Source organism: Solanum verrucosum, unplaced genomic scaffold, assembly GCF_900185275.1.
Source record: "Solanum verrucosum unplaced genomic scaffold, falcon-dt-bn FXZP01000239.1, whole genome shotgun sequence".
NCBI lineage: Eukaryota > Viridiplantae > Streptophyta > Magnoliopsida > Solanales > Solanaceae > Solanum > Solanum verrucosum.
Window position 1 is genome coordinate 1,868,879 of NW_026020009.1, and position 14,097 is coordinate 1,882,975.

At 37.1% G+C, this 14,097-nt stretch overlaps 1 protein-coding gene across 1 annotated transcript in view; it reads left to right on the top strand.

Moving 5' to 3' along the window:
* The window catches only part of LOC125819779 (anthranilate phosphoribosyltransferase, chloroplastic-like), a 143,164-nt gene extending 132,725 nt beyond the window's left edge, over positions 1-10,439 (top strand). Inside the window, exon 10 of the mRNA XM_049499225.1 lies at positions 10,355-10,439. Within this exon, the coding sequence (XP_049355182.1) occupies positions 10,355-10,375 (21 nt within the window). The 3' untranslated portion in view covers positions 10,376-10,439. The remainder of the gene's footprint in view (positions 1-10,354) is intronic.
* The last annotated feature ends 3,658 nt before the right edge of the window (positions 10,440-14,097 follow it).

Here is a 14,097-nt window from a genome sequence, read left to right on the forward strand (position 1 = left end):
TTTGATTTCTAAACCGACTGAAGCTTCTGTTATTGGGAGAAAATGGATTTATTCTATGAAGATGAAGTCTGATGGCACATTGGAGAGGTACAAAGCTCGACAAGTAGCTCAAGGATATAAACAAGAATATGGCTTGGACTATGAGGAGACTTTTGCTCCTGTTGCAAAGATGACGACAATTTGTGTATTGCTCACTATAACATCCATCAAACAGTGGAAACTTCATCAAATGGATGTGACAAATGCATTTTTGCATGGTGAACTACATGAGATTATATACATGAAGCCTCCTCCAGGGTATAACCAAGCTCAACCTGATATAATTTGTCGTCTTCAGAAATCTCTTTATGGTCTCAAGCAAGCACCACATGTATGGTTTGAGAAGTTTCGAGAAATCCTAGATTTTCTCAATCTATTTCTGGTTATTCATTATTCATTTGGCACTCCAATACTGACATGATAATTTTACTATTGTATGTGGATGATATGATTATAACCGGCAATGATGAGAATGGAATTGTACAACTCAAGAATCTTCTTAATGCAACTTTCAAAATGAAGGACCTTGGCAGGTTAACATATTTTTTTGGGTTGGAGGTTGAATATTTGCAGGATGGTATCATGCTAAGCCAAAGAAAGGATGCAGAAGATCTTGTCACACAAGCATGTCTAAGTGATCAGAAGTAGCTCACACACTTATGGAGATCAATGTGAAGTAAAAAAATGATAATGGTGACCCTCTTACAGAACCAACATTGTATTGGAGGCTCATTGGCTGTCTAATTTATTTGACAATAACAAGACATGTCATCTCTTATGTAGTTCAAGTCTTGAGCCAATTTGTTACAAATCCTTGCCAGCATCATTTTTCTGCTCTCCTCAGAATCATTCGCTATGTTCGGAGTACAATTAATCGAGGTCTTTTCTTTCATTCAACATCATCTCTAAATCTCGAAAGGTATGCAGATGCAGATTGGGCAGGATGTCCAAATTCTCAAAAGTCTATGACCGGGTGGTGTATGTTAATCTGATCATCACTTGTTTCATGGAACTGCAAGAAGCAGCCAAAATTTTCAAAATCATCAACGAAGGCAGAATATAGATCAATGTCACCTGTTTGTTCTGAAATTGTGTGGATATGTCGATTGATGGCAGAACTTCAGATCTCTGTTGATGGCTCCACTATATTATAAAACACCCCATGTCCCTCATCGTTTGTACGACTAAGTTCACATAGACAAGCCTATTATTATTTAGGAGAATGAGGTCGTAGTCGAAGCCTAAAGACCAAGGGTTCAAGTATATATACAATATAGCTCAGATAAGGTCAAAATGAATGATTTGGGCAAAAATGAAAATTTGAATCAAGTAAATCACCTATGTGCTTCACCTACTTGCTTCACCTGTGTGGTTCACCTACTTGCTTCACCTATGTGCTTCACCCACTTTCTTCACGTACTTGCTTCACCTACTAAGTTTTAATGACCAGCCAAAAGGACAAAGTAGGTGCATCACCTATTTTGACTCCTTGACCAGCTCAAAGGGCCAAGTAGGTGGATCACCTACTTAGCCATTTTTGTGGCCCAAAATAAAGAGAAAAAGAGAGGTGGTGAATATTCTTTTAACCCAAAGGCTTGGCTGATGTTCTCTTATTATTTTACATACATAAATTATATGATCTCTCTCAAGGTTTATCTCATCACCTCTCAACTTCAAGCATCTTCCTCAAATTATACCTAGGATTCTTGAAGAAATCCTTCTCTTTCAAAGCCAAGTTTTAAGGTTAATTCAAGCCCTTGAAGGAGTACAAGTCAAAGGTCTAAATTTGCAGAATTTAGGTAATCTTGCTTCCCCATTTCATCTCAATATATATATATATATATATATATGATTGGGTGAGATTCCTCTAGGTTATTTTCATAAAGTTATGGGACTATGACCGGAATTCATGAGTCCAAGCTTTAGTGATTATAATAAAAGGTTTGGAGCTGCCTAATATGGCGAATCTTGGAGCAGTATTAGGTGGATAGCTGGATTCATTTGGTGGTGAAGGACAGTGTTTTATACCTATGTATGGTAGTAAGAGTGTTGTTTTGTAAGTATGGGATAGTTGGGTGTTGAAACACCATTTTTTGAAAATTGTGGAGCTTTATGCCCGCTTGGTGTTCGACATAATATCGTACTAATCCATGTCTTGTCATATTGACTCTATTGTGATGTAATCAATCTGTATATTTTATATTATAATTTATAGTGTTGCCTGGCCTTAATAGAAAGTCGTGTGAAATGTTTTCAGTGAAGAAACGAAGGGTGTAGTGATGTACCATTTAAATTGAGGGTTGTGTAGGCTTGCTACCCATTATGTGTCTATTTATTTGTCTGGGTGTTTTGAAGCTCAGGAAGTGTCGGGAGACCTCATGAGAAAGTTGTAAGTTGTGTAAAAATGTGAGAAGGGAATGTGTGAAAGGAACACCCAATGGTAGAGGGGTTACGAACATGTTGTTTGCCTATTGTTTTGGTAAGTTGAAGTGATCCAAGCTTGTTGGTTAGCTGCTAATATTAGCTCTATTACTTGCCATTATTTTAGATTAACACCTTAAAGGAAAGTCTGAATCATGGTACTACATAGTACTGTTCGGGAGACAAGATATGTAAGGCTATTCAATTTAATATTCTTTGGCATGAAGTCCTATATTTTGGGTACCAACAAAGCAAGCTTTCTAAGTAATCCTTGTAGTTAAATATATGTTGTGTTGGTGTATAATATCTAATTTATTTATTATCCTTCTACTGCCATGGTTTCACAAATGTGTCAAACTACTCCAATATGTCTTCATTATCCTATATCGATGTTATAATACATTCAAGTATGAGTATGATAAAAGTACTCTAAACAGTAAGTTTCATGAGTTATCCTCTAAATAAAATAAGGAGTCATTGAGTCGATAAAATCCTACATTACACATGTTATGAGTTTTCATTAGGCCGAATATATACTGTCCATTATACAATTTATAAGTCCTTACATAGAGTGTACACTTATCTCTGATTTTGGATCTATCATGTGCATCTTTAGTTCACATGTATATGCACCCATTCATTTGACATAGACTACTAAGTGTTAAGCTATAATAACATCTTATACAGTCCTTATCTCTCCATAAGACGAGTTGCACGCTTTCATTTGAAATGCATGTATGCCCCCATTTGAAAAGTTGAAACGTGTTTTAAATGAACCATGCAACATGTCCTAATGTCCCGACTTTCCAAAAAAAAAACCTTCATTGACTAATTGTATATATTCGTTGTACCTAATGAAGCTCATTGAGTTATAAGTTCCTAAGTATTACATCGAAGTTACATTTTGCTTCCAATATCATTTTTGATGCCTCAAGTATTTTATTCACATGTCTACATCACTGGTATATAGTCCTAAAGCTCAAAAGATTATGACCACCAAAAGAACAATCTCAAATATCAAATATACAAGGTAAAGTCAATCTATATAATTATGGGCGGAAGCTCAGGGGTTAAAATACCTAGCATGGACCGATCTCAATCTATATAATTATGGGAGCTCAGGGGTCGAAATACCTAGCATGGGCCGATCTCAATCTATATAATTATGGGTGGCAGCTCAAGGGTTAAAATACCTAGCATGGGTTGATCTCAATTATAATTATTGGTGGCAGCTTAGGGGTTAAAATACCTAGCATGGACCGATCTCAATCTATATAATTATAGGCGGCAGCCCAGGGGAAAAATCCTAGCATGGGTCGATCCCGATTTGTATATTTATGAGGACAGCATCCCAGGGGTTAAATGCCTAGCATGGGTCATCTTCTTCTACTACTGATCAGTTGGTCACTTGTATTGTATATCTTACAAAGATTATAAAGCAACAAAGAGTATGAAAAGAATGTAAGGTATATTGATCTAAGTATAGTAATATTTCATGTGCCCAAGTGCTAATAATCAAATCCACAGAAAATTGATAAACATGTTGAGAATGGTAAAACATGGCATTGTGATCCTACAGGTTGTTCCTAGTTTCCAGATGCCCCGGTTGCTCATGTGTTTATATGTTCTAATAGTTAAATGTTCACATGTTATCCATTCTAATAGTTCACTTGTTCATGTGTCATGTGTTCACATAGTTACTTTGATGTGTCATATGTTCTCATAATTCACCTTTTCATATGTCACATATTCTCATAGTTATCTTTTCGAGTGTCGCATAACCTCATAACTCACGTTCCATTACCTTCTTGTTAATGTGTTATATGCCCTTGATGGCTCAATTGTTTTTAATTACATTCTTACAGGTCACTTTTTTATGTGTGTGTCTCCTACTCCACTCCCTAATTTAACAACATGTCTCCAGTTCACTTGCTTATATGGCTGTCTTATAATACACTTGCTTATGTAGCTACATGTCTTATAAATCTCTTGATCAAATGCAACATGTCTTCACAACTCACTTGTCCTTATGTTAAATCCCATTTTGTTCTCCTCCACTTGTATGTTATAAACTCCATGCGGCTTATCAGTTCTTTTGATATTATCCCCTCATTTCTTAGTTGCTTAAGTGATACATACGTTATAATAAAGTATCATGATGAAATAGAGATTTTTTCTTTAAAATATAAAGGGAATTTAATTATGTCTCATTTTATGCCGATTCATAAGGATTGATACATGTATATGTGTTATCCTCTTGGGAAATAAGAGGTACTTCTACTTAAATGATCATAAGTTTTTGCAATATATCTATAGTATGTTTGCAGTTTCCAAGTATTTCTACCCTAATGTTGTGTTCTCTTATATGATTTTCAGTAACTATCATGTTTTCAATTCGCCTTACATACAAGTACAAATTTCATATCTACTCACGTCCTTATGTCGGGGGCGTTTCACTCACACTGCCGGTTCACATGTTTTAGATGGGAAGTTTCTTGGCAAGAACCCCTTGCAGATTTTCATCTAGAGTGGTGATACCCAATTCAACTAAGGGTCTTATCTTTTTCATATTATTGACATAGATGGCTTAAGGTACGTCGGGGCCTTGTCTCGACATATTTATGGATCATGTCATATGTTAGAGGCTTCGTAGACTATGTCCAAATCAGGTTCATATAGTTAGAGTTATGTCTTCCATACTTCCCTATCGGTCCACTAAGATAGCATAAGCGCTAATGGCTTTTAAATGTATAAAAGAATAGCTTCACATTCTAGTTAATGAACAATGCATTACTTAATACCATTTGCTTCTGTCCCTTGTAGGTATGTTCAGTTAAGTGGTCCGCTCGGTCATGTGAGGTATCAAGTTGAGGCACCGAGTGCTGGTCCGTCTCACCTAGGCTTGAGGTGTGACAAACTTGGTATCAGAGCATTAGGTTCATTATCCTAGGGAGTCTATGAAGCCATGTCTAGTAGAGTCTTTTTTATTGGTGTGTTGTCGACCACATATATAAGAGGGAGGCTACATAGGTATTTAGGAATTGTTACCTTTCATTCATGTTCTAAATCGTGCAATAGAGCTATATTTTGAAGAATCATTCTGCTCTATGTGATTGAGCTTAAAATTGTAGGTGAATATGATATGATCAGGTCATGCATATGCTAAGAATACAAACCATGAATTAGAATCTTAAGTCTCAAGTTTTGATTCACCTACTGAAAGAAAGATGATGAAAGGTTTAGTTGCTCTTAAGGATATGAGACTCAAGAAGGAAATGAGGGTGCATTAGAGTAGGTATTACAAACAATGAGGTAATTATGAACTATTAGCTACAACAAACATTTGAGGAGGAATGAGCCAAAGGGGGAGGATGATGTAACACCCCATGTCCCCCATAGTTTGTATGGCTAAGTTCACATCGACAAACCTATTATTATTTAAGAGAATGAGGTCGTAGTCGAAGCCTAAAGACCAAGGGTTCAAGTAAATATACGATTAGCTACGATAAGGTTAAAATGAATGATTTGGGCAGAATTGAAAATTTGAATCAAGTAAATCACCTATGTGCTTCACCTATGTGCTTCACTTACTTGCCTGGCCTAATTGCTTCACCTATGTGCTTCACCCACTTGTTTCACTTACTTGCTTCACTTACTAAGTCTTAATGACCAGCCAAAAGGACAAAGTAGGTGCATCACCTACTTTGACTCCTTGACCAGCTCAAAGAGCCAAGTAGGTGGATCACCTACTTAGCCATTTTTGTGGCCCAAAATAAAGAGAAAAAGAGAGGTGGTGGATATTCTTTTAACCCAAAGGCTTGGCTGATGTTCTCTTATTATTTTACATACATAAATTATATGATCTCTCTCATTTTTTATTTCATCACCTCTCAACTTTAAGCATCTTCCTCAAATTATACCTAGGGTTCTTGAAGAAATCCTTCTCTTTCAAAGCCAAGTTTGAAGGTTAATTCTAGCCCTTGAAGGAGTACAAGTTAAAGGTCTAAATTTGCAGAATATAGGTAATCTTGCTTTCCCATTTCATCTCAATATATATATATCAGATTGGGTGAGATTCCTCTAGGTTATTTTCATGAAATTATGGGACTATGACCGGAGTTCAAGAGTCCAAGATTTAGTGATTATAATAAAAGGTTTGGAGCTGCCTAATATGGTGAATCTTTGAGCAGTATTGGGTGGATAGTTGGATTCATTTGGTGGTGAAGGACACTGTCTTATACCTATGTATGGTAGTAAAAGTGTTGTTTTGTAAGTATGCGATAGCTAGGTGTTGAAACACCATTTTTGAAAATTGTGGAGCTTTATGCCCGCTAGGTGTTCGACATAATATCGTACTAGTCCATTTCTTGTCTTATTGATTTAATGTGATGTAATCAATCTGTATATTTTATATTATAATTTTTAGTGTTGGTTGTCCTTAAGAGAAAGTCATGTGAAGTGTTTTTAGGGAAGAAACAAAGGGTGTAGTGATGTTCCATTTAAATTGAGGGTTGTGCAGGCTTGCTACCCTTTATGCGTCTATTTATTTGTTTGGGTGTTTTGAAGCTCGAGAAGTGCTGGGAGACCTCACGTGAAATTCGTAAGTTGTGTAAAAATGTGAGAAGGGAATGTATGAAAGGAACACCCAATAGTAGAGGGGTTACAAGCATCGACGGACCGTTCTGCACATCCGTGGTTCCCATCAGAAGCCCAACTTCCGGGACTCCTGACCTACGGAGGGGAACCACAGGCCGTAGGTCCATTCACGGACCGTAGGTGCTCATTGCAGCTACTGTCAATTTATTTATTTTTTAGTTTTTGTTTTGTTTTGTTCCTTTTTCTAAAAAATATTTGAGTGTGATATTGGTTTGTTTTGGTACTGACTAAGCCTTCACAGGTACCATGGCTCCCAAGAAAGCTCTGACTTATATACCAAATGGCAAGTCGAAATCTGTTGCACCAACCTTAAGGCTGATTGATGAAGATACTAATGCGGAGACTGACCCTGCATATATCCCACCTACTAGTAGGACATCCCCAACTGCACCACGCACTACACGGAATCAAACCCGGCAGGTGATTCTCGACGTGGTCACTGCCTTCCAGTCTAATGAGAAGGATACACCGATCGGTTCACCGGCTGGCTTTGAGTTCGTTTCTGCTTCTGGCTGTGCATCCGGCTCTAGTTCTAATAGCGCCAACGCCTCATCCTCTGAGGCTACTAGTGCTGGGGACATTTCAGCACCACCGAACAACAATCCTACTCCAGTTGCTGAGGAGCCAAACCGATGGTGTGCAAGTGGCCAGTGGCGGATATACAGACACGCTCGCATGCTGATAGAGAAGGAGAAAATGGCTCGATTGGTCACCGAGGGTCGGGTACTCACAGGCAGCCTTCATACCATGCCCTACATCCATCAGATCTTCCAGAGACATAAGTGTGAGTGGATGGCCCGTAGCCCAGGGTCCTTCAGTGAGGAGATAGTTAGGGAGTTATATGTTTTCTATGCAGCCACCCTCCGAGGTTCGATTGACAAACGGGCCAAGCCCACTGCCTAGGCTCCACTCACGGCTATACAAGTGCATGGGTTTTCTGTTGATATATCTGAGACTACCATCCGCAGATTCCTCTATGGTCCGAGCCACACTCTGCCAATCAACACGACCGAGTTTGACTATCGCTGGGACACTGTTCGGAGCAGGGTATTCCAGAGGAATGCACATCAGAGGGAGACTCTATTGCGCTGGTTAGCCCATCACCTTTCTAAAGATGAAGAGCGCACCAAGTGGGTCAGTACCCCAAGCTTGGGTATCAAGAATGCCACCCTGACATTTGTGGCTTAACTTTTCTGGTTTTTGGTACGGAACGGGGTGTCTCCCACTCATGCTGATAATGTACTCACTTGGGACCGTGCAGTCATGGTTGCAGCCTTAGTTGCAGGGTTGGAGATGGATTTTCCCCCATGCTGATTGCACAGATACACGGGAGGGCCTTCAAGGCCACCACCACATTACCCTTCCCTTACCTTATTTTCCAGTTGTGTAGGGATGCTAGAGTACCGGTTTGGCACTGTGACAAGCTGGTGCAGGCGACCAAGGCTCTGGATATCGGCCTGATTCGAGATGAGGCCAATGTAACGGCACCGCGCAGAGAGTCGCAGGTTGAGGTGCCTCCATTGGGAGCAGACTTGGTAGCAGATGTGGAGCAGATGCAGGGTGAGGAGTCTTCCCCTCCGGCCACTACTTAGGATGCCCCGACTTCGCATTCTGCGGCCGCCAGTCAGGCCCCTAGCTCCTCCTGAGCCACTCCCTCCTTCCGGGTCTGCCACCGTGCCTCTAGCCCGTGTTCAGAAGTTAGAGGCCCAGATGGCTACACTACTTCAGCATGTGTGGCCTTGGATGAAGCGTGCGATTGAGGAGTCCGCGACTAGAGTTGAGCAGATGGAGCAGATGATGGACCGTAAGGTTTAGGCCGTTCACCAGCACCTTGATACATTTGAGCTGCGTGTCTTAGAGTAACCTGCCCCCACCACTGATGTTTCTGCTTTCCGAACGGATTTAGCGAATCTCCGGGCTAATCTTGATGCCCTTCTTGCTCCACTAGAGGTCGAGCCTGAGTCTGCGCCCACCGCACCGATTGATGATACGGTGTTGGATGCTTTATTCGGAGATGAGATGCCTCCGCCTGATTTTCATCTAGAGTGGTGATACCCAATTCCACTGAGGGTCTTAATTGTCTTTTTCATATGATTTACATAGATGGCTTAAGGTACGTCGGGGCCTTGTCTCGACACATTTATGGATCATGTCATATGTTAAAAGCTTCGTAGACTATGTTCAAATCAGGTTCATATAGTTAGAGTTATGTCTTCCATACTACCCTTTTGGTCCACTAAGATAGCATAAGCGCTAATGGCTTTTATATGTATAAAAGAATAGCTTCGCATTCTAGTTTATGATCAATGCATTACTTAATACCATTTGCTTCTGTCCCTTGAAGGTATGTTCAGTTAAGTGGTCCACTCGGTCATGTGAGGTATCAAGTTAAGGCACCGAGTGCCGGTGCGTCTCACCTAGGCTTGAGGTGTGAAATACTTGGTATCAATCTAATTTAGTCTATGTCTCCACTACTACAAGTGTTTTACATGAATGGGACAATGTGTTTCTTATTAAGGATGACTATGATTAGCCTTTTTATGGATTAGAAATTTTATATATTGACAGTATGAAAAAAATAATGCATTTACTGGATATTTTAAGTTACCATATCGGACTTGCTATGATAGATTACTTGTTATTGTAAATTCATAAAAATGTATAGAATTGGAACTCTTCCTGATCATGTCACGCCTCTGTGTAAATAAAAATTTAGATACGGAATGCTGCAGCAGCATTATTAGTCAGTGGGAGAGTTGGTAACTTGGCTGAAGGAGTAGCCATGGCCCGTATGATACATGAATCAGGGAAAGCTCTCAATACTCTTAATCATTGGATTGGTGTTTCGAGGGAAAGCTCTCAATACTCTTAATCATTGGATTGGTGTTTCGACGGTAAGTCAAAATCATACTGCTGAAATACAGATTTCAATTGATGGTGTGGTTATCTTTTTCTGGCAAAACTATAAAGTTTGAACAAATGAAGAATATTGCCTTATTGGTTTGCAGATTTCTTTCTTTATGTAGCAATGCAAATGGCAAAAGAGACTAATGTGGGAAGAAAACGCAGAATTAATTTTAATGATAAAAAAATAATAACTTTGTGACTTTACTATCGATGATAATACAATATTTAGTTTTATAACTTTCCAAATACAATCAACATTAAAATTTAGCGATCACACTTGAAATTAACATTTTATAGTAACTGTGATTTTTATTTTATTTTTTATGTTAAGGATATTGTATTACATTTATAACAAAAGGGACGACATACAAAGAGCGAGGTGTTGCAAAAGAATTCACAGACGAGTGTTATTTATCCTTAAGACATACATGGAGTGGAAACCTTGGTTTGATTCTTGGAATGGAGAATTGAAACTTGGATCCCTAGTTCTTGCTTGAGAGGAAACTCGATAGAGAAGAAATCTAATTAGGGGAGGTTATGAGTGAATGAGGAGTTTTGCAACATGAATTTTTTTTTAGCAATTTTTCTGAATAGATTATATCATAATCGTAACTTAAATTGTATTTCTCTCTTTTATTATATTATTTATTAAAATATTTATCAGATAGTGACATTAATTATTCAAAAATATATTAGTCTAATCCGATCCGATTTTTGAAGAACCAAATTAGTCTAATTCAATCCGCTTTTGATTTTTAATATTAATTTATGTCCACCCCAGTACAAAGTGCCACATTAGGCTATATATATTTATTTTTTAAAATAGGAAAGAAATCTCATCAAATAGTAGCAGTATCCAGATCATAATTAAAGGGTTGGAAACTCATTAAACATAAAAAGATTTACTATCCAAATAATTAAAGGTATGGAAACTCATCAAACATAAAAATATTTACTATCCAAATAAATTAAGGGATGAAAACTCATTAAACATAAAAAGATTTACTATCCAAATAATTAAAGGTATGGAAACTCATTAAACATATAAATATTCACTATCCAAATAATTAGAGGGATGAAAACTCATTAAACATAAAAAGATTTACTATCCAAATAACTAAAGGTAATCTCATAAAAAAAAAATAGTAAGTTAATCATTTCTTAATTCTATATAAGATGAGCATGATGCTTCATCATTTTCATCATCAAAAATACCTTCTGAAGAAATCATAACAAACAAAAAAAACAAGAAGATGGCACCCTCTTTGTCTTTGCTTAAAGTTGTATTTCTTCTTGTGCTGTTTTTCATGGGCAATGCAGGTATATCATGTCTTTACTTTATGCTTTCTTTATCAAACAATAAATGATAAGAGAGAAAAATATAAATTTTAAAAATTTTATGTATCTTTTTTTTTTCAAATAATCACTCAATCAACTATTAACATGAGTTGTGGTGAAGTTATTCAGGATCCCATCACCTTTATCTACATGTATCGAGTTTTAGCTTTTAAAAATAGAAAAACATGTTATTTCAGATTTAGTTAAATCATAATGCATGTATGTAATATCATATGGGCCGAAAAATAAAACTAGCTGAGATATATACAATTTGATGCATCAGATCTCTCCATCCTTAATTGGAGATCTTGAATCTAATATATAAAGAATATGAACCTTACACACCGTGAATATGAATTAATCAAATTTGTTATTTTATTTTTTATTATTTTTTAATTGTTTTTTATTATTATGACAGAGGCAAATATTTGTCAAGAAGCAAGCAAAACATTCAAGGGACCATGTGTAGAACAAGCAAAGTGTACAACTGCCTGCCAAAGTGAGGACTTTCAATTTGGAGAATGTAATAACTCCATTTGCTATTGCACAAAGCCATGTCCTCCCAATTAATTAATCTCCAATTATAACCAATAATTTAAATTTTGTTTTTATTAATTTTTAATTATCATTGTATTTTATTTTTTTTGAGGCTCAACGAAATATATACATCTACTTTGATGATCAATCTATATCTATTTATAATAATGGTCTATATTTACTTCAATTATTATTGGAAAATATTGGAAATCACAGAAATCTCGTAGCTTGAGGTGTGCCTATGACACTGTCCTTAAGGATATTTCACCGGTTAAGGTGTATCCCCCTAGATTCAACAAGCTCTTCTAGTATTAAAACTAGGAGCCACAAACTAACAAAGAAAATATTTTCCTTAAGAATTGCAGTTTTTGACCCCTCAAGTATGATGGCTAAATGTAATCCAAGGCATAGAAAATATAGGTAGTTCTAAATCAAAAAGTTCATTTCTTAATTACTTTGAAATCAAACTAGATCTTGAGTTTGAATAACATACTATTATGTTGTTGTGTTGTATAAACCGCTAAGAAAATCCTTTTATTGCATTAACATATAATAGAACCTTAGTCTTCAAGAGCTCATGCTCTACTTTTCCCTATGCTTCTTAATCTAGGGGTCGTAGAAAGAGCACATACCAAAAAAGTTGGCTTCTCTTTGTCTCATCTATATCTCATATATACAGAATTGTCTCTCATGAAATACAAAATATATGTTTGTTTTACTTCTAATGAGGGACATGAAAAGAGTAAAAATATTCAGAAAATGAATGTGAGATTAAATTAGCTAAAAGTGTTTGCTGAAGATAGTAACAGATATTTTAGAGATCATAATTGGATTTAAAACCCTCCATTTTTTCATCTTTTACATTTGTAAAACCTGAAGCAAAGTTGTTCTCGACCACCGAGAAAAACCCTACCCCCGCTCTTTCCTTTCCCACTCTCTATGGCGACTTGAATAGCAACCATGGCTGCTTCGCCCTCTTCCCAGCCTCTGGCTGTGGGAAAGACAAACGTCAACCTTAATACAAAAGCACCCTATGCAGCGATTCAAAACCTGTTAAAAACAGTACTAAAGCCCATTGAGTTTATTCATGGAGAACCCAATGTGAGATTTACAATGGAAGAAAGAGAGCAGTTTGGTAGGGAAGAAGGTTTACATCAAGCCGTGATTATTAAATTTGCTTATGACAAACCGGTGTTATCCGAGTTGCAAAAGCTTTTGCCAAAGCAATTTGATGTTAAAGGAAATTGTAATACTGGACAACTTGATTTTTGTCACCTTTTGATTAGGTTTAATTTATGTGAGGACTTTGTATAGGTTTTATCAAATTTTTATGGATATTTTAAGTTTGATGGTGAAGAGTATTTCTTCAAAAAAAAATTGTGGACGCCATCATTCAACCCTAAAGAGGAAACACCTAAAGCCTGGGTATGGATTTCAGTGCCAGAGTTACCTACAGATCTCTTTGCCCTTATTATCGATTGCGACAGCAGTAGGAAATCCAAATCGTGTAAGACTACAATTTTTGGAGAAAGAATCGGGGAAAATTATTGAACATTATCAAAAAAGTGTCTATGATAATCTTCCACTGTATTGCACTCATTGTAAACATCAAGGACTTGAAGAAAATAAATGTCGCTTGTTGATGAGGAAAACAATGTCTCAAGGTGATCGATTAGGTGATGAAGTTGGGCGAGATTTTACACTTATGCAGCCTGATTCCGAGGCTAACAAACAATTAAAGATAGATGCACGCGATTTTTTGAATGATAAGAGAGCTGGGCAAAAAGATATTGAAAAACTTGTATGTGATCAAAATATTTGGCAGCAATTAGCTGAGAAAATTAATTCGAACATGTATAATTCTTTGGTTATTTCTGCGGGGTAACAAGTGGAAATCAAATAGCCAAACCTACTGAAATTAGAACTTCAGAACTAAATGTCTCTATTGTAGAGACAATAGAGAATCAAATTCTTGTTCCCAGTAGAGAGATGGTACAACACCAAATGGATGTTTCGAGTGGCTACAATAATCAACAAGGTGTGGCTATTGGTGATATAGTTGATCATGTTCAAGAGCACGATAGTGAAACAATTGCAAAAGCTTTGGTCATAGCATCGCAAGGCGATTCTGGGCAACAACTAAATGGCAATGATGTTGGAGATCAAAGTGTTACTGATGCGAGGCTTAATATTGAATTA